General features: G+C 49.6%; 9 protein-coding genes across 9 annotated transcripts; 7 read left to right on the forward strand and 2 right to left on the reverse strand.

Annotated features, from left to right (window-relative positions):
* Nucleotides 1-1,708: 1,708 nt before the first annotated feature.
* Nucleotides 1,709-2,858, forward strand: LTR64_007258 (uncharacterized protein; the record flags this gene model as incomplete). Its single annotated transcript, XM_064901581.1, has 3 exons — nucleotides 1,709-1,852; nucleotides 1,912-2,121; nucleotides 2,190-2,858. The coding sequence occupies 3 exons, from the start codon at nucleotides 1,709-1,711 to the stop codon at nucleotides 2,856-2,858; spliced, it is 1,023 nt and encodes a 340-aa protein (XP_064752657.1).
* A 194-nt stretch (nucleotides 2,859-3,052) lies between these two features.
* LTR64_007259 (uncharacterized protein) lies at nucleotides 3,053-4,218 on the reverse strand (the record flags this gene model as incomplete). The annotated part of the gene is made up of 2 exons (XM_064901582.1): nucleotides 3,053-3,075; nucleotides 3,144-4,218. The coding sequence occupies 2 exons, from the start codon at nucleotides 4,216-4,218 to the stop codon at nucleotides 3,053-3,055; spliced, it is 1,098 nt and encodes a 365-aa protein (XP_064752658.1).
* Nucleotides 4,219-4,737: 519 nt separating this feature from the next.
* LTR64_007260 (uncharacterized protein) lies at nucleotides 4,738-6,219 on the forward strand (the record flags this gene model as incomplete). Its single annotated transcript, XM_064901583.1, has 1 exon — nucleotides 4,738-6,219. One exon carries the CDS (start codon nucleotides 4,738-4,740, stop codon nucleotides 6,217-6,219), a length of 1,482 nt encoding a protein of 493 aa, XP_064752659.1.
* Nucleotides 6,220-6,907: 688 nt separating this feature from the next.
* TIF11 (Translation initiation factor 1A) lies at nucleotides 6,908-7,472 on the forward strand (the record flags this gene model as incomplete). The annotated part of the gene is made up of 2 exons (XM_064901584.1): nucleotides 6,908-6,928; nucleotides 7,041-7,472. The coding sequence occupies 2 exons, from the start codon at nucleotides 6,908-6,910 to the stop codon at nucleotides 7,470-7,472; spliced, it is 453 nt and encodes a 150-aa protein (XP_064752660.1).
* A 968-nt stretch (nucleotides 7,473-8,440) lies between these two features.
* On the forward strand, nucleotides 8,441-10,297 carry LTR64_007262 (uncharacterized protein; the record flags this gene model as incomplete). The annotated part of the gene is made up of 1 exon (XM_064901585.1): nucleotides 8,441-10,297. The coding sequence occupies one exon, from the start codon at nucleotides 8,441-8,443 to the stop codon at nucleotides 10,295-10,297; it is 1,857 nt and encodes a 618-aa protein (XP_064752661.1).
* Nucleotides 10,298-10,364: 67 nt separating this feature from the next.
* cwf29 (RNA-binding protein Cwf29) lies at nucleotides 10,365-11,396 on the reverse strand (the record flags this gene model as incomplete). Its single annotated transcript, XM_064901586.1, has 1 exon — nucleotides 10,365-11,396. The coding sequence occupies one exon, from the start codon at nucleotides 11,394-11,396 to the stop codon at nucleotides 10,365-10,367; it is 1,032 nt and encodes a 343-aa protein (XP_064752662.1).
* Nucleotides 11,397-11,855: 459 nt separating this feature from the next.
* On the forward strand, nucleotides 11,856-13,484 carry LTR64_007264 (uncharacterized protein; the record flags this gene model as incomplete). The annotated part of the gene is made up of 3 exons (XM_064901587.1): nucleotides 11,856-12,206; nucleotides 12,233-12,350; nucleotides 12,376-13,484. 3 exons carry the CDS (start codon nucleotides 11,856-11,858, stop codon nucleotides 13,482-13,484), a joined length of 1,578 nt encoding a protein of 525 aa, XP_064752663.1.
* Nucleotides 13,485-14,009: 525 nt separating this feature from the next.
* On the forward strand, nucleotides 14,010-15,209 carry LTR64_007265 (uncharacterized protein; the record flags this gene model as incomplete). The annotated part of the gene is made up of 1 exon (XM_064901588.1): nucleotides 14,010-15,209. One exon carries the CDS (start codon nucleotides 14,010-14,012, stop codon nucleotides 15,207-15,209), a length of 1,200 nt encoding a protein of 399 aa, XP_064752664.1.
* Nucleotides 15,210-15,499: 290 nt separating this feature from the next.
* On the forward strand, nucleotides 15,500-18,346 carry rad16 (DNA repair protein RAD16; the record flags this gene model as incomplete). Its single annotated transcript, XM_064901589.1, has 1 exon — nucleotides 15,500-18,346. The coding sequence occupies one exon, from the start codon at nucleotides 15,500-15,502 to the stop codon at nucleotides 18,344-18,346; it is 2,847 nt and encodes a 948-aa protein (XP_064752665.1).
* Nucleotides 18,347-19,936: the final 1,590 nt, after the last annotated feature.

Here is a 19,936-nt window from a genome sequence, read left to right on the forward strand (position 1 = left end):
AACATCGCAGTGTTGGCTGTCTCAACAGTCCGATATTGAAGCTGATGCCTGAGATATTCCCAGCACGGGCTTTCCTAATCAGAGTCGAAGTGTGTTCATGCTCGTCAGGTAAACGCAATGGATATTCATCGCTGCTACAAGAGCTTTGCAACAGCGCGACTCACCATCAATTTGCAGTCTGCACGGGTTCGAGTTATACACACTCACCTCTTTGGCCTTTGTGCATGCACAGTCCGACAAAAACGACAGCTTTGTCATGGAACGAAGCTCGTTCTCACGATCTGAGCTTTAGCAAAGTTCAGCTCCCTCTACTCCCAAGCTTCACTTCGTTGGAGGAGCTCCAAATTCGAGGACCAGATACAATTGACACGTCTTACAACACATTTGCAGAAGCCTTGGTGGCAATTCCACAGCTGCGACGACTCTCGCTGAAAGGAGCAGCTCTTTGCTCAGTTACTCTTACCGTCGTGAATCGACTGACAAATCTAGAGAGCCTCCGCCTGAACTCAACCCTCGATCGGATATTTCACGCACATTTGAGAAACCACGAGTTCGAGGGCCTTCCCTACCTGACCTTGCCGAAGTTGAAAGAGCTCGAGATTCGGTATATCAGTAGATATCTTGCTATCGAGCATATTATTCCCAGAACAATCGAACACCTACGTATTCAGCATCACAGGAATGAACGGCTGACCACACAGGACATCAACTACATCGCAAGAAACGCTCTCGATGTGCGCTGTTTGGAGATGAACATCGGTGCTCTCGCCAATCTCTGGCATCCAACTGCTGTTGCCGGTCTCGATGTGGTCGACATGGACGTTTATCGAGTTTTCGATGCACTATCTTCCTTCCGCAACCTCCGCATACTGCGACTGTTTCCTTCTTATTGGCAATCTACTGGTGGCTACCTCAATTTCAGCCAGCCTGTAGCTGACGAACAAGCAGTCCGCATTTTCAATCACCTTCGCTTGAAATGTACGAAGCTAGATCTGTTGATAATTAGCAACTCTTCCCAAGACTATTCAACGAGAAATGAAGTGTTTTCACGTGGCTCAACCAGCGAACCTATGAAATGGAGCGTCAGACGAATTGGGCAGAAAACGCTTTTGACCACGCACGAAGCGAAAAGGACGTATTGCTTGGAGCAAATTTGGGAGGGTGAAAGGCGGCTGACCATGACTACGATCCGTCAATATGGGCGACGACAACACTTTGACGAACTGGAAGACTGGATCTTGTCAACATATGAGTTCCCATTTGACGAACCACAGGCCTGCCATTCTGAGACGATGCATTCTGGACTACGGGGACAAGCCTGAGTCTTGCGGGTAGAGCTGTTCATCTAAGTGAGGGCGTGCCTGAATGAAGTTTTGCTCTTCAACAAACGCTTCGTGGACAGCACATGGACCTCCCAGGCACACAGTAGCGCTCCAATATCATCGCAAAAATGGTGAGGAGAAAACCACACTCTTGTTCTCCAACGGCAAAACATCATGGCGTGTCCATCACCTGTAGCACTCTGATAGCTCTTATCAAAGATGGGCTCATGATTGGCAGATTTCATTGTCATAGTGGTTGCATCAGATCTGCGGGCGACTCCTCATTTGTTGATGTTCTATTACTACAAACCTCGGCCGTGCAAGATGCACTGGAAACATAATTCAAGTTGTCCAAACGCTCTGCGAATGTCTACACGAGCCTCGACATGCCTCATCGAATAGACTCTACCTATCACTATATCCAGGTCACGCCGTTGGCCCCAACTTTTGCAGCGGAAGTGGAAGGAGTCGATTTCTCGAATCCGGTACCATCGGATGTCTTCCAGGAAGTTCACAATGCCATCACTCAGGTGAGCGGTTCCAAATGTTCCTGCGATGTCTCCGAGCCACAGCTAATTTATCGCCCCAGTACGGCGTACTTGTTTTTCGACAAGCAGGTCTGGATGACGCCAGACACGTAGCCTTCTCCCGACTTTTCGGCGAGCTCGACGATGTCAAGCCATACGTGGCGATGGGCCGCAAGAATCGCTTCGATTTTGATGAGCTGTTCGATGTCAGCAACCAAGAAGACGATGGTTCCTTGGTGGCCATTGGTAGCAAGCGTCATCATATGGGCCTTGTATGTCCATGTATTCTGCAACATCGGCCCGATGTGCTGTGTCTGAGCATTGGCTGACTGCTCTATAGGGAAACTCGATCTTTCATGTTGATTCTTCCTTCAATGCTCGTAGAGCTGGCTACTCTCTACTACGAGCGCACGAACTACCTCCACCAGGTCATGGGGGCAACACTGACTACGCTGATACTCGGACAGCATGTGCAGATCTACCACCTCACCTTCGTAAAGACCTTGAGGAAAACGAATATATTGGTGCACATAGCTTGATGCACTCGCGGAAGAAAGCTGCGCCAGCAGACTCGCCGTGGCTGCGTGAGGTCGATCCGAACAGCCTCCCTTTTGGTAGGCACAGCATTCTGCAAGTGCACGAGGCGTCAGGACGTCAAAACCTGTATATTGCGAACCATCTGCATCATCTGGAGTATCGTGTTCCAAGATCACCTAATTTCGTCCCGTCCCAAGAGCAACCCTTTGAACGAGTGCCAGAACCACATTCAAGGGAACTAATCGAAGCACTCTTGGAGCATGCGACGCAGGCTAAATATCTGATATCCATTCAGTGGCACAGTCCAGGTGATTTAATAGCTTGGGACAATACCTGTGTCATGCACCGAGCTGGAGAAGGGACGTTCATGGGTAAGCACAAGAGAGATATGCGGAGAACGACCGTGCATGATAGCAGCAGTACATGCTTCGGTTTGAATGAGCGGACCACGAAAAGACAAGGCCTGCCATGATTTTAGTGCTCAGTGAGATAAGACAAACCATTTCACATGGTCATCAGGTCGACGATGCTGCAGATCAGCACGAAGCAATGCATCTGCTGTCAAAGTTGCACCACTGAGTAGGCACTGTAGTTCAGACTTGTGAATACCACTTTTGACGCTCGGTGGCTCCCAATAGTATATCGTGCACAATTGTAATTCAGGTGCTACCCGATCACAATTTCTGTTTCTGTAAAAGACAGAAGTAAAGTGGTCCCCATCTTCCAGCACCAGGATGGTCTGGCAACGCGATCCTACCATGTTTCGTGGTTTCTGAGAACTTGTCTAATGTCGCTTTTGCTTCGAGACGATCCTCCAATTGCCTGTCAACTTGTATCTGCCATTCTCGATTGTGATTTTTGTCTTGCTCTCGCCCCAAAGCATCGAGAGTTGCCTCAATGACGCCGTCATTTTCCTCGATTGAAATAGAGCATGTCGCGTATAGGACGCTGCCACCAATCTTGACAGCTTTCAGGGTTGTCATCAGTAAAGCGCCTTGAGTTTTCGCCAGCTTTTTCGAATGACTTGGTTTCCAATTTGCCATCTCGTCCGCAATCCGGCCGCTCGATCGCGCTGCAAGGTATGCGTGAACGATGTGTCTCTCGGAAGAGCAGGGTGCGTCTAGCAATACTTTGTCGTAACCACCCTCTCCTAATGGCAGCTCGTTCACTACCGTCTTGGTAGAGCCATCTAGCTGCAAAGCCTTGACTGCTTTGTTAGCAAATAATATCTTGGGCAAATAAGCTTGTAGATTCGAGGTAAGTCTTTTGCAACGCATTGAGTCGTATTCATTGGAATGCAGAATCGACTTTTGATCATTCTCCTCGTCCGACTTCAGAGTGGGAAAAAGTAGCTGGGCGAGGACAATAGATTTACCACCTGGTGCAGCACACATGTCTAACACTCGATCACGGGGTTCCACATTCAGAATACTGGCTGCCAGCACGGATGCAAAATCCAATGCCCAATGGCTGAGCACAGTCTCTTCTGGGTGTAACCCTTCGACCAGCCTAGCGCGAGGGAAGGTCTTGTCAGACGACCTCGTTACTACCGAGAGCTTCCCAGCAGACTCACCCATGTTTTGCCTCAAACACTGTAAGCAATCCTCTTCTTTGAGCTGATCATCTGCACCCTCCTGAAGGAACGACATCGTCTCACTAGCATTCCCAAACTGATTGATCAGCGCACAATAGCGTGTCGATTGACTTAGAGCAGGGAACAGCGAATTGTGCCATCTCCCTTCGCCCCAAATCTTCACATAGTAAGCATGAAAAGATTCCAAGGCGGCATCGGAGCGTTTCTGGAGCACTTTCGTTGCTTTAATGCTCGGCATCGCAGGTCTCGAAGTTGAAAAGGAACTACCACAGCAGGTCCGAGGCCAAAACGGTATCGCTGCACCAGACTACTACCATCAGACTTTTTCAATGAGTGTTTGTGTTGATCAAATTAACTCGAAAGTGAAGTACCGAATCTTCCGCACCACAAATTGCATGACTAGACTTTGAAATATTTAACAAAACGCGTCCAACAACGTGTCGAAGAGATGGAGCTCACTGCTTAGCGTGAAAGCACTTTGGTGCTGAAGAAAGGCAAGCTCCTGCCCTATTGTGGAGAGATTAGGCGCGTCTCCGCAGAGCTCGCAGATCCGTTGCATCGAGGTCTTCCCTCGGTTGTGAAGTGAAGCAAACATTGACCAGTCACATAAATCTGATTTCTTTGAACTTTGCCTCAACTTAAAAAAAAATGTTTCATGTAAACTGTAATCAAGTGACACTACTCGCGCATCTCCCTGCTGGTTCATTGTGTACTCCTCCCCTGTACGCCTTGCGCTTGCTATTCCTCCATAACCACAATGGCTGGAGAAGCTAAGATATCTGTCGAAGAGTTGGCTAAACACAACTCCGAGTCCAACCTCTGGGCGGCAATCAACGGCGATATCTGGGATCTGACAGCTTTCGCACCAACTCATCCTGGCGGTATAGAAATTATTCTCGAATATGCTGGTCAAGATGCCTCTCGCGCATACAACGAGGTCCATGGTCCTTCACTTGCTGCCAAATCCTTATCCTCGGAGGCTTTCAAAGGAAAGCTGGATGAATCGACAGTAACAGAAGAATGGAAATCAAAGCAGGTATCCAACCAGGAACATACCTCACATCCGGACGAGAAGCCAGATTTAGGCTCAATTCTGAACACACACGATTTCGAAGCAGCAGCTCAAAAAGCGTTGTCGGCCAAAACGTGGGCCTTTCAATCTGGCGCAGCGAACGACAACCTCACACATTATGCTAACCTCAGTTTCTACCAGCGCATCTTCTTCCGTCCGCGCGTCATGGTGGGTGTTGCCAATCCCAGCACCTCAACCAAAATTTTTGGTCGCGAGTTCTCGGTACCTTTCTTCAGCTCTCCAGCAGCTTTGGCGAAGCTTGCTCATCCAGACGGTGAGCTAGCCATGTACCGTGCATGCCATGATCGAGGAACGACCATCATCGGCTGCAACAATGCCAGCTTTTCCTTCTCCGAAATGCGGTCAGCGGTAGAAGACCAAGATTATCCTCTGTTCTATCAGCTATATGTAAACAAAGACCGGCAAGCTTCGGAGAAATTGATCAAAGAAGTTAGCAATTTACGGCCAGTTGCGATAATAGTCACAGCGGATCTTCCTGTGGTTGGAAAGCGCGAAGCAGATGAGCGAGTTCAACTAGACTCTGGGTATAAAGCAGCAAAACACATGGCAGTACAAACAGTATCAGGCGATAAAAAGGGCTCAGGTCTGGCACGGTCGACTGGTAGTTTCATCGACCCAGCCTTGAATTGGGATGACGTGGCTTGGCTGAAATCATTGACCGATGCACCTATCTTCATCAAGGGTATACAGAGTGCTGCAGATGCTCGTAAGGCGCTTGAGCACGGCTGTTCTGGTATCTACATCTCGAACCACGGTGGAAGAGCAGCTGACACAGCACAACCAAGCATTCTGACTCTGCTTGAAATTCAGGCAAATTGTCCTGAAGTACTTGAACAGCTGGAAGTCTTCATTGACGGTGGAGTGCGAAGAGGCAGTGACATCTTGAAGGCGATATGCCTGGGTGCGAGTGCTGTTTGCCTTGGCAGACCATTCCTGTATGCCGTTGGCTATGGCGAGGATGGTGTTGGTCATCTGATTGACATTCTGAAAGACGAGCTTGAGACGGCTATGCAGCAAGTGGGGATTAAGTCACTCAGCGAGGCTCATCCAGGCCTGCTGAACACAACCGAGCTGGACAAGTACGTGTATCGAGGCGATAGTCATCCTTACGCCAGAAAGATCGTAAGGAGGCAGAGCAAGCTATGAATTATCGGGCAAAAGCGTTGACGAGAACCAACGAGCCAAGGAGCAACCCTTGTGAGCGTCAAACCGATCGCGTGAGTGAGATCGGTATGAAGCGGCACAAGCAACAGGAAAGCTACTATTTGGTCACTTTTCGCTTAGTGTAGTGGTGTGTCTGGTCAGACTCTTATGTCGAGCCCTATACAAGAAGTGGTATAGCAAGTGCTGAAGGCCAGGTAGCACACCCAGGCTGGGCACAGCATGCTCAGCTTCGACACGCATGTCGTACTAATCTCAAATAACATTTCAGTGCACACTCAACGCACAACCTTCAGGGAGTCGCCACTTCGAAGGTAGAAGCAGGGCGAGAATTAGTGGATCCGAGCGCAGGCTCGAAGTAAATCTTCGTGGTCGAGACTAAAGCACCGGAAAGTGCTATGAAGTGCAGAGTTGACCTCAGACAGACGTTTGTGGAAAGTGCATCTGTTATGTGCTTTTGTTTTCTCCGTGATATTTGGCCAGCGCAGTGGCGAGGCAGCCAGGCAGTCACCCCACCATTGCGTAACTGTCTGCCCAACGGCGAATTCACACTTTGAGTCAAACAATACCGCTGCCATTCTTTATTACTATAGTAATTCCCAATTCTCTCCACTACCTCTTCTATTGTGCCTGTTCATATTAGACCAAAGAGTATTACACACGACTTGTCGATATGCCTAAGAACAAGGGAAAGGTGAGTCTGCCGCTGCGCCCTTGAACCGACACTTCGCACATTCTGTATTCTGTCGCCAACAGGTTTGCCCTTCGCAACCAATTCCGGACTTTGCTAACGGAGTGATCTACAGGGTGGTAAAAACAGGCGTCGAGGAAAGAACGAGAACGACAACGAGAAACGAGAGTTGACTTTCAAAGAAGAAGGCCAGGAATATGCACAAGTCGTCAAGATGTTGGGCAACGGTCGTCTAGAGGCCTTGTGCTTCGATGGCGAAAAGCGCCTGGCACATATCCGTGGCAAATTAAGAAAGAAGGTTTGGATAAACCAGGGCGATATTATCCTACTGTCGCTGCGAGACTACCAAGACGAGAAGGGAGATGTCATCCTGAAATACAGCGCCGATGAGGCAAGATCACTCAAGGCATACGGAGAACTGCCTGAAAACGCGAAGATCAACGAGACAGATACATATGGTCACGAAGGTATTGAAGACAATGTTGAGTTCGACGAAGATCGAGATAGCGACAGCGACGACAAGGATGTGGATATTGATGATATTTGAGGACCAGTGGTATCGTCATTTTTTATTCAGAATTTGCGAAGTCTCGTTCCAGGACATCAGCCTATATGCCGACGTGGAAGAGCGATCAAGGAGTCCTCAGTGTTGCAGTGAAGAACCTAGTTGGCACCTAGTCCGAGTTCTACACGTTCATCGAACAAGACGCTGATTAGCCATGTCTGGCCGGCTCCGATCAACAACACGATGTATGATGGAACAGAGAGCATGAAGGAGTTGGGTTGGAAATATGGGTGCTGGGTCAACTTCTTGCTGTTAGAGCAATTGTCATTGTGATTATGAGAAAGCAGACTTCAAAACTTTGTTCTATTTGGGCTGTAGATTTCCATCCGACTGCTTGCTTATTATCGCCATGACGCTCAGTTGCGAGGATTACAAGAAGTTCAGGATACTATCAATTGCTCTCTGGTGACTGAGCTCCCCCAATTCATTCTACCCATTCGTTGTCTGGCTCCGAAGCCTTTCGATTGCTGTGCCAAGCGAAGTTCTCCTGGCAGTCCTATATCCATCATGCACTGTTTTTGAAGTACATTGCCCGAATATGAGCTCCACCCTACCATTCGGGAGTGAGAGTGCTGCTACAGTACTGCTATTCGCCTGCTATTCCTGAACTAATGAGACTACAACTGATACTTGAATAGTAGTAGAAGGCTCAAAAAGATGCCCGTATCAGACCCCAGCCTGGGGAGTCAGAAAGTACTCCTTGGCGTCCCTAAGCGCACTCCTCCACAGCTCGCGAGCCTGGATGTCGATCACCTCGGTTCTTCACGGAAAGGCTTCCGCCTAGTACCACTGGAGAGCAACTGTTACCCCATTCTCACCGTTCGGCCGTGCAATTGTGTTTCCTCCTTACAGGAGCTAAGGGGTGTCGGCGCATTGTAAAGCTTCTCACGCACAGTCGAGTACGTTGACCATAAGGACAAGCACCACCTTATGGCGTTTATGCTGGCAATATGCGGGGGATAAGCTTCGCGAGGAACGCATGGCGACCACGAGTCCTATGGCTAGGACAGCCTCAGCATGTCGCAAGCTCTAGGAGGACGCTGCTGACCCAAGCTAGATGTACCGGACCTTCTGAGCCTCCACTACTCGAAGAGACGGTCAGCGAGAACTTTGCGCGTATAGTTTCTCGGTATGGCAATCGGCCAGCAGTGATTTCAAGAGGACAAGGTCGAAGATCGACATATGAAGAGCTAGATAAACAAAGCAATATCCTTGCTCGAGGACTACAAAGCTTGGGAGTAAAGAAGGGCGACAGAGTCTGTGTGTCTCTGGGCAATAACATTGAGTTTGCGACGCTCACCTACGCTCTGTTCAAGTTGGGCGCGATACTTGTGCCACTAAATCCAGCATTTACTTCGAAACAGATAGCAGCAGCTCTCAATGTGCTCTCTGGCACCCATTTGATCATAGGTGCGGAGACGAACTTGGCCTACAAGCCACCACGTTCGAACCTCTCGATCCTCGAGTCACTTGTAGCCGACCTCAAGTCCAACAAAATTGAGTCCGAGCAGGCTCCGTCGCTAAAGCATGTTGTGCTTCTGGACAACTCCAGTAGTCGCGTCGATGTCTCGCCCTACACCTCTCTCGTCCCATTTTCACAACTGATCTCAGATTCGGACACGTCGCGCGTCTCGATACCAGAGTCACTCTCCAACAACGATATCATCAACATCCAGTTTACCTCCGGCACGACCTCAGCCCCGAAAGCAGCCTGCCTGTCGCATCGGAGCATTCTCAACAACGGCCAGCAAATAGGCGATCGTATGCTGCTCACAGAACAGGACATAGTATGCTGTCCACCACCACTCTTCCACTGCTTCGGCTGCATCTTGGGCTACATGGCCACTGCCACGCACGGCAGCGCGATCGTATTTCCGACAGAAGCTTTCAACCCTCTAGCCACATTGAAGGCTGTCCAAGAAGAGAAGTGTACGGCACTCTACGGTGTACCGACCATGTTCCTCGCCGAGTTGGAACTCATAGCCGACAAGACTGTACCTTACGAAGGCTTCCAGCATTTACGCACAGGTATCGCGGCTGGCACTTCGATACCAGCCGAGCTAATGCGGAAACTGCACAAGATACTCAATCTGACTGAACTCACAATATGCTACGGTATGACCGAAACCAGCCCAGTCAGCGTCATGACCACCACAGACGATCCGATCGATAAGCGCATCAATACAGTGGGCCGTCTTCTACCACACGTAGAGGTCAAAGTGGTTGATCCCCACGACTGGAGCCGTACGCTAGGTATCGACGAGCGAGGTGAACTTGCAGTCAGCGGATATCTAGTCATGAAGGAATACTGGGGCAACGAGCAAAAGACAAAAGAAGTGCTGGTGCCAGACGAGACAGGCAAACTATGGATGCACACTGGTGACGAAGCGAGCATGGACGCCGAAGGATACGTCTCCATCACAGGACGAATTAAGGACTTGATCATCCGTGGCGGTGAGAACATCCACCCTCTAGAGATCGAGTCATGCTTGTTGGGTCACCCAGGTGTGCGCGACGCCAGTATTGTCGGCATCAAGGATGAAAAGTACGGCGAGACGGTTGCTGCTTTCGTACGCGTGCACCAAAATGAGGAAGGAACCAAGTTAGGTATTGAGGATGTGAGGGATTATGTTCGCAGTCATTTGAGCCACCATTTAGTGCCAAAGTACGTTTTCTTTGTGGATGATTATCCTACTACGGCAAGTGGTAAGGTGCAGAAGTATAAGCTGCGAGAAGAAGGTGAGAAGCTTGTCAAGGCTTTAGTGGTTAAAGCAAAGTCAGGAGTTGCTGCAGCGGTTGGTGTGTAGTGCTTGCTACCTTGGCTTGTGACGGGTGCACATACTAGCTAGAATTGTATATGTTTTGGACATACTATCAGTCTGAATCGTGGTGGCTTCGGGTACCATCGCGACTTCTGTCGCCCTTATTAGCTTCCGAGGTGTGCCGTCTACGAGAACGATCGTGGCTACGACTCCTGCTTCGCGGGCGTCTTGTTCGAATTGGTGAAGGACTTCTACGTCGTGTGTTGTGACGGGCGGTGGGTGGGCTTGTGTCGCGAGACCGTGAGCGAGGCTGTGCTTTTCCTCTGTCTTCTCTCCTGGACGATCGTTCAGCTCGGCGACCTGTATCTCTGCGATGGCTAGATTTGTCCTCGTCGTCGTCCTCGTCGTCGTGTACTCTACGATGTCTCCTTCGATGGTGGAATTCCTCTTCTTCAGTCTCATGTCTCCTACGCCGATGTCCGTCCTCGCCATTGGCTCCGTGGCGGTCACGGTGGTGATGGGTCCGTTCCTTGTTACTATCCCTGTCTCTTCGCGATCCAGAGTCTCTCTCTTTTCGACCCGATAGATAGTCCTTCATAGGATCTTCATTGTCTTCTTCGTCCTGTTTGATCATCAATGTCCCTCTCCCCTCCTTCACCATGCGTCTTTTTTTGCGGCGATCCCTTTCGTCCTCGGTTTCCTCCTCGGTATCGCTGGCCCGTTTGCCATTCTTTGTGTTGACTTCAGCCTCAGCCTCGGCTTCCAGCCTATCTATCCTGTACGTGTCCTCATCCTCGTCATCCTTCTTCTTATATCTCGTGTGGTCAACTCTTAGCAATCTTCCCAGTACATCAGCACCAGTGAGATTGTCGACTGCCAGATCACAGCTCCTCTGGTCTTCGTACTTTAGAAAGCCAAATCCTTTGCTCTTGCCAGTCTCACGATCGCGGATCAGGTTGAGATGTGTAGGACTGCCAAACTGGCTGAAGATTGTGACTACATCACCTTCTGTGAGGTCTAGTGGAAGACCACCAACGTAGATCCAGGCTGTGTCGCGATAATCAGCGTGCCAGGAAGCAGACGGCGGGGTCGCATTCTCGAGCTCGCGCTTATTCAACTGTTGAGTTTGACGGATAGCATTCATTGTTGTCGCTGGAGGCTTCGCACTCTGTCATACGGTTGTCGCAGGGCTCACGACTTGGGGCAGCACCAAGTCTTGACGAGCTAGGCTTCTCAACCTCTGAGCATAATCAATGGCCTGGTGTGCTGTGATATGTCGTGGGCAGGACGCTGATCTGATTAAAACTCAGCTTCTACAATAATTAATTAGGCGATAATCTTCCTCTCCAGAAAACCTAAAATGTCCTCGGAAGCGCTAATTTAAGCTTGTGCTTAGGCTGCAGATACCCTGCATGAACGTGTTTTGAGATTCCTGGCTCCTGCTTCCTGAAACAATAATTGGAAACCATCACGCGCAAGCAAGCAACCTTCACAAGTATACACACGTATAATATCCACCACTTCGACGTCCCTGTTTTGAGGTTTGCCTTCGAAGGTGGTATCGACCGCAATGCTACCACCACAATAACATTCCTTGATCACCATGACCACCACTATGGCCTTGCCCAGCACATCCTCTTTAGGGATAGGACGACAGCCCCAGAGGCCAACCTCTAGTCGCAGTGGAGAGAAGCAGGCGATATGGATTCCCATGTTGCAGAGCAGCTCAAAAGGGAAGGGCTTGATCGAGAAACAACTGATCATACTTGGGGGCTCCTCTGACCAACAGCGGGAGTTCCTAGAACAGCTCAATCCTCAACAGAATACTACAAGGTCACGGTTCAATCAAGCAAGGCACCCGCGAACTGTCCCAATATCGAACAAATATGCAATGGGCTATACTTACCATGATGTGTTGGACACGGATCAGGAGGATGTGCTGGCTAGGATGAATGTCTACTTATTGTCCAACCCTTCTAGCGCATATGCACCTCTCCTCAAACCATTATTGAATCAAAAGATGGCAAAACATACACTGATAAATATACTACTCGACTGGTCAGAACCTCGGAAGTGGGCAAGGCAGTTACGGCAATGGGTCAGGTTATTGCGCAAGGTCATAGTAAGCTTGGATGACGATACAAAAATCGAGATGGAGGAGAACATGACTGCTTGGAAGGAAAAGAGGACGGGGCCCGACGCACAAAAGCTGAATGAAGATCAGAAGAACAGTGCTACAGCCGCAACGCCATTAGGTTCTGGAGAGTGGGACGAAGGTCTGGGCTTTCCACTGAGTGTTGTTTGTATACAAAGCGAGAAGATCGAAAAACTTGAGAGAGAACAAGCCTGGGAAGAAGACCACTTTGATTTCCTGCTGCAATGGTTACGGACGGTCTTATTGAAACATGGATCCAGTTTATGCTATGTCGCCAGCTTCGATGCGAACGATGTACGGACACTACTACATTCCACCTTGAACATACAATCACTTCTGAAAAGAGAGGTAGCAAAACACAACGTGATCGATAGGGACAAGATTCTGGTTCCGCCGAATTGGGACAGCTGGGGTAAAATTCGCATATTGCGAGACGCATTCGAGCCTGAGACGATCGCTGAGAGGTGGTCGATTGAAATACAAAGTCCTCCAGATCTAGCGATAGATTTCGAAAAACCAGAAGAAGAATCTGTGTCAGCAGTTGCACTCTACGAGATCAACATACCTAAGCAGCCACAGGGTCAATCTCTGCGGGAGGAGCCCGCCAAGATTACAGTCACAGTACCGTCCTTGCAAGAGTTCCTGCAGGAGCAAAAGGCTGAACTTGACCGTCTAGCCGCAAAAGACGACGAAGCTTCGAGCAATAGCAAGGCAAAGACGAACGGCAATGGTGCAAGAGAAACGGCTGATTCTCAGAGGCCAATGATGAATCGTACACAATCTCGTGCCGAGTCGCACCACATCAATGTCAACGGGATTGATGTTGATGCAGAAGAAGCAACCAGACGCTTACGTGAACGAGAGGAGGAACGAAAGACAACGAAGCGTGATGGTACACCTATTGGTGAAAAGAAGATCAAGATTACCGATACCAGCACTGAAGAGTATAAAAACTTCTTTGCAGGGTTGATGAACAAGAAGAGCGCGATCAGGGGCTCAAGTCCTGCCAGTGGCGTCGCTAGTCCAAGACGAGGCACTCCAACACCAGAAGGACGAACGACTTCTGACCATTCCTAGATCATAGGCAGCGGTGCTATTGTAGCATGATCTTCGACTATATGTTTCTTTGCTGCGAGCAGTTTTCAGATGTATTGACGCGTTTCAAACTCCTGACGCGAGCTGTAGGCTCCTCCAAGATTACTGGTTCGGCAAAAGAGATTCCCGACGACTTCAGGCACAAATACCCAACACGTTGAGAAGCTACACTCTCAGATCTTATCGTAACCGACCAAGAACCAATTCTCATGCTCTGCCGAGGTTCCTTGACATTTCTGTAGTCCTTGTTCTCAAATACTATACCAGCATGTCTTCATGTCCTTTTTGCTACTAATTTGTACAGAAAATCGAGGAGCGTAGGCGCTGAGCGATAACCGGAGCTACACCGAGAAAGGCCGAATCGCTGAGCATAGCCCTACCAGCAGGCAAGTGCACTGGTCAGATAGAGTGCTTTCCTGGGACTGGCTAAATCTTTAACAAAAAAGTCAGAGTATCGCTTTGCCAACATCGCAGCACTATTGCTATTGCTACAAATTTACATCAGCGATGGCCGAATCAGCACCTCAAGCCTTCAATGCTGAACCACCGCCACCACCAGATAAGGCACCACCTTTGCCAGAAACGTTCATCTTCCCAGACTATCTTCCAACACCACCCTTCATAGACGTCGATGGCGTACCTAACTTCCGCGACATGGGTGGCTACCTTACCGCCTCGTCCTACTTCTCTGGTGCTGGCACTTCAGCTACCACGCCTATGATGGTCCGTCGAGGTCTTCTATACCGATGCGCTCATCCACAGCTACTCACTCAGCAAGGCAACAAGACACTAACAGATCAGCTGGGCATCAAACACATCTATGACCTGCGATCGGCTCCCGAAGTTAAGAAGCTTTCCGCTTCATTGGCGCAATTTAATGAGTCAGATGCACCAACCAACCCTGACTCTACAGCCTTGCAGCCGGAAGGTATGACCCGGCATTTCACTCCTGTGTACGAGGAAGAAGACTACGGCCCCGTCGCTTTGGCCACCAAGTTAGGCTGGTACACTTCTGCTCAAGTTACTGGTGACAAACTGCCATTCGCATATTCGGAAGGTTTCGTCAATGCATACCGAGACATCGCGACTCATGCCACAATCTCCGATAAACACAATGCTGCTTATCCCACCATATTACGGCAAATCATCGAACACCCGGACGAACCGATCATTTTTCACTGCACTGCTGGCAAAGATCGAACTGGTGTACTTGCTGCTATGCTCCTGAGACTAGCGGGAGTGGACGATGATACAATTGCTTGGGAATATGCATTGACAGAGCCTGGTCTCGGTTCGTGGCGTAACCTGTTTATCGAACGGATATCTAGAGGTGGCCTGGGTCAAGCAGGAGCAAAAAGCGCCGAAGTCCAAGAAGTTAAACCAAAAATGAGTCGAGAAGAGGCCAGCAGAATCGTTGGCAGCAGAGCCGGCAATATAAAAGCCTTCTTGAGATTGGTTCTGGACGGAGAATTTGGAGGAGTAGAGAACTATATGATGAGTAAATGTGGGTTGAGCTCTGAGGAGGTGGAGAAGCTAAAGCAGATCTTGGTCGTTCCTGTTCAAAGGGTTGAGGATGTGGTGCCGGTTAGGGGTATCAAAGACTGGACTGCAGATGGTGGTGTCCAAGACACCAACAACGACCAAAGAGAGTTGCCTCTCAACGAGGACGCGGGACGTGAGACAGAGCAGAAGGTGATGGCAGGTTAAATGTGCGCCTCGAACCCGTTTGGATCGCACCCAGATAAATCATCGGCATACGAGATAGACCTTGCGTACACTCGAGGAACTTAGAAAGTGAGGAAGAATTAGCAGGCTTATACAACCATCGTCACATTTCAGTAGAACAGATCAAGCAGATCGAACATGTTACTTCGTATTAGGTAGAGATCGAGAAGAGGTACCCACGTGATGACGCGGCGACCCTACAATTTCGCGCCTCTCTCCTTGGCCACGCGAAGCATTAGATCTGTCTCCATCATCACGACAACCATGTAAATATGCCAGCGGCAGACGGGCAGCCGCCTGTCAAGCTCTCCTTGCCCTTACAGTTCCAACAGGAACTCTACAATCTTCTCCGCAGCGAAGATGTCCTTGTCCTCCTTGCGCGTGGTCTGGGTCTACTCAAAATCGTGACAAACCTCCTTCACTCATACGATGTAGCCGGCAACAGCCTCGTCATCGTCGTTGGCGCAGAAGACCACGAGAACGAATGGATTGGTGAAGCTTTAGCCGAGCATCATGCTGTTACTCGATCTTCACTCAGCAAGGGTCTCAAGGTGATCAATACTGATAAGGCGACTGTTGCCGCACGTGAGAAGATCTATGCCGATGGCGGGGTGGTCAGTGTTACTTCGAGAATTCTCGTAGTGGACCTTGTGAGTGGTCTGCTTGACCCAGAGACTGTAACTGGTCTTGTTGTGCTGCATGCTGAGAGGGTGGTCGCGACCAGTGTAGAGGCGTTTTGTGTCAGAGTGTTTCGGCAGAGTAACAAGATCGGCTTTCTGAAGGCGTTTTGCGACAACCCTGAACCACTGATCAGCAGCTATGCTCCACTTGCGTCGATGATGAAAAACTTGTTCTTGAGACGACCTTCGATCTGGCCTCGGTTTCATTCAAGTATTGCTCAGAGTCTGGAGGGGAAGCGCAAGGCAGAAGTCATCGAGTTGGAGGTACAGATGTCCGACTCTATGAAGACCATTCAGACTGCAGTGTTGGAATGTATTGAAGCGAGTATTAGTGAATTGAGGAAGGCAAATGCTGGCGTCGAGATGGACGACTGGAATACTGAGTCGGCGCTGCATACGAACTTTGATGCTATAGTCAGGCGGCAATTGGATCCTGTGTGGCATCGAGTCAGTTGGAGGACGAAAGAGATCGCGAACGATTTGACTACACTACGAAGCATTTTACATGCATTACTTTATTACGATTGTGTTTCTCTGCTAAAATACCTGGACACAATACTGGCAACCCACTCTCCACCACCTGGTTCGACAAGACAGAACCAATCGCCTTGGCTGTTTCTCGATGCAGCAGACACAATCTTCCGCACTGCCAAAGACAGAGTATACTCGGGCACGGTCAAAGACAAGGAAGCTCTACCATCGAATTCTCTGCCCGACACGCTCTCTCCAGTCCTTGAAGAGCAACCAAAATGGGCTCTCTTATCGGAGATCCTCACCGAGATCGAAACAGAACACTACTTCAACCCACAACTACGCGACGACTCCAGCAACAGCACCCTAATCATGTGCAACGACGGAAGGACATGCCGCCAAGTCCGCGAATACCTCGAGACCATGCACGTGAAACCCCGACCACAAGACATGAACAACGGCATCGCGCCCCACCAAGAAGAAGCAGAAAACCAAAAAGGATCAGCCGAGTTCATGCTCCGAAGAAAACTGCGCGAATACCTCAACTGGCGCAAGACCTTCACCACGGTCAGTTCACAGCTCTTCGACGCGAACCAGAAATCCATTAATGACATCAAAAATAATGGGATCAACCCTCGGCTTAGCAACAAGCCACCACCTAATAAACGCAGGCGCATGAGAGGTGGTGGAAATATCGGATCGTTAAGACGAAGCGGTTCCGGTGCAGTGGGACAGCTCGACGAGAAAGAGGCTCAAGTCAACGTGTTGCTTGCGGAGCTTCGACCGACAGAGGCAGAGACCATGCAAAAAGACGACGTGGTCATTGACGATCTAGTCGACGCGTTCGAGGATCACTTTGAGCTCTACGAGCCGGCTGATGAGATTGTCGTGCACCCGTATTCTGGCGATGCTGATGATCTGTTGCTGGAGGAGGTCAGGCCGAAGTATATCGTTATGCTGTCGCCAAATACTGATTTTATCAGACGGGTCGAAGTGTATCGATCGTCACATACGAGTTTGGATGCTGGTGTGCGTGTCTATTTCATGTACTATGCTGATAGTGTCGAGTACAGGCGCTATCTCAGCAGTGTCAGACGTGAAAAGGACGCGTTCACGAAACTCATTCGGGAAAGGGGAAGTATGGCGATGACTTTGAATGATGGCAAAAAGGTATCTGATCAGGAAGCGTTTCTACGCACGGTCAATACCCGTATCGCGGGAGGTGGCAGGCTTGCAGCTACTGCAGAACCACCTAAAGTCGTGGTCGATTTGCGAGAGTTTCGCTCGGCGCTGCCTAGCCTGTTACATGGTAGGAACATGCATATTGTGCCTTGTCAGCTCACCGTGGGCGACTATGTTCTCTCTCCGGAGATCGCAGTCGAGCGAAAGTCCATCTCGGATCTGATTTCGTCCTTCAAATCTGGACGCCTATTCAACCAAGCAGAGACAATGTTGCAACACTACAGATACCCTTTCCTACTCATTGAGTTCAACGAGAACAAATCATTTACTCTTGATCCTTTCGCCGATCTTACTTCATCTCTTTCGAATCTCAAGATCCCTGATAGCGAGAGCAAAGATTTGCAGTCGAAAATCGTCCTTTTGACATTGACCTTTCCTCGACTCAAGGTCATTTGGTCTTCTTCTCCTTATCAGACTGCACAGATCTTCGAGGAGCTCAAGAAGCAACAACCTGAGCCAGATCCCATGCAAGCTGTTCGGATCGGGCTCGAGGATGATGAAGCGGAAGGTGAGCGCACGTTCAATATGGCGCCGCTGGACTTGCTCAGGACGATACCTGGTGTGAGTGGCAAGAATGCACAGAGGCTCTACTTGGAATGTAGAGATATCAAAGAGGTGGCGAATATGGACGTGAGTGAGTTTGACCCGCTTGTGGGAAGAGAGGTAGGCAGGCAGATTGTGAGATTCTTCACCAGGAGTGCGTTTGAAGATGAACCGCCGCTGTAACAAGACGGCCAATGCTATGTCGGACCGCAGCGTCCAGGGACGGCATATGGCTGCCTTAACAAATTGACTTTGCTGTTCTATTAGCTGATCCACCGCGAACGTGGTCGATCATATCGAAGGACTCTTCACTCTTCGTCGAGCCCCATTTGACGACTTTTTGCAGCCCAATGCCGTTTTCTGGGAAGACACACGCGTCTCAGATCTGCACAATTTGAGCAAGAGGTCTACCAACCCTCAGAACTGATGCGTGCCTCTTACACCCTGAAAGCCAAGTCTAGCCTATCAGCTTGAATATCGTCGGCTTCTGGAGCAGGTAGGCATGTCGCGTAGTCTCTCTGAACTGCTCGAAGAAATCCATTACTGCATATTCGGTGTACGCGAGGCCTGAGCTGTGTAGGACATAGAAGAAGTTGGCGCAGTACGGCCTCCTCATGCCAAAAAGCTCATTACAAAATCGAACGGTCGTACCGTCTGTGAGTGCTATGGTTGTGATAGAGTTGTATGGCTTGAGGACGGTCACATACTTTCAATCATCGTATAATCTACTGCGACTAGTGATTGTGACGATGTCCCAAAGGGCGTCAGACTGCCCGTCTCTAAGATATTGACCTTCCACATCCATAGAGAGTCGTATTTGAGCCGAATTCTCGTCCACAAGGGCAACATGTACGATACCTTCTTGAGCAACGAGTTGCCAAACAGATGTGAACATATTGTGGACCAGACGAGGGACGGCCCTAGCTGTGTTGATGATGACCGAAAGTATGGCAGCAGAAGGAGAAGACTCATTGATATCACGGGTGAGCATCCAATCTGGTACACGTCGCTGGTGTACTATACTGTCACCCACACGAAAGTTATAAGGCTGTGCGACAACATGCTTCTTAAGGAAGGGAAACCTTGAGCGAGTAGTGACCTGCATAAAGACCTGATCAAGCCTCTTCACAAGCTGGATTGAATGAATGTGTCCGCCAACACGGTATATGAAGAGATATCCTGCCGCTATGATAATCATGTTGGTCGCAACGTTGGCGGCCGCTAAGAATTTTGGATATGGATGATCTCTTTCCTTCCACGCTTTGTAATCGTTTAGTCGATAATATAGGGAGTACGACAGGTAGCCAACACAGGCAGAGGCAAGGAACCAACTTTGAATGCGAAAGGTAGTGAGGCGTTTAGGAGCACGGTAGAGTAACTCATGGTTAGCATTAAAGAGTGCTTCCGCCTTGTTGAGCTTCTTGTAGTTGTCTGCGTCAACGGTTCGTTTCCTGGTCACGGCTCGTGCAACCTTGGCAGGAGATGGTCTCGGTGGTGGTGATGGGGGCACGTTGGTAGATGGAGTGGCATACCTGCGTACCGACGCAAACAAGACAGAACGAAAGGACGGAGGACGGCTCAAACGAAGAAGTTGTAGAAGCATCGTGGGACGAGGGTATCAGCGAGAGACAGACATGAGATAGGTAGGTAGAAAGTATGGCTGCGCAATTCAGACGCATGCTGAGAACGCGGCAGGAGCCACCACGGTCGCAACTTCCCAAATTATTCACGCGCGTTGAGTCGGGCCCCGAACTCCACATCAAGCTCAACAAT

This window comes from Lithohypha guttulata (genome assembly GCF_036872675.1).
Source record: "Lithohypha guttulata strain CCFEE 5908 chromosome Unknown scaffold_5, whole genome shotgun sequence".
Classification (NCBI taxonomy): Eukaryota; Fungi; Ascomycota; class Eurotiomycetes; order Chaetothyriales; family Trichomeriaceae; genus Lithohypha; species Lithohypha guttulata.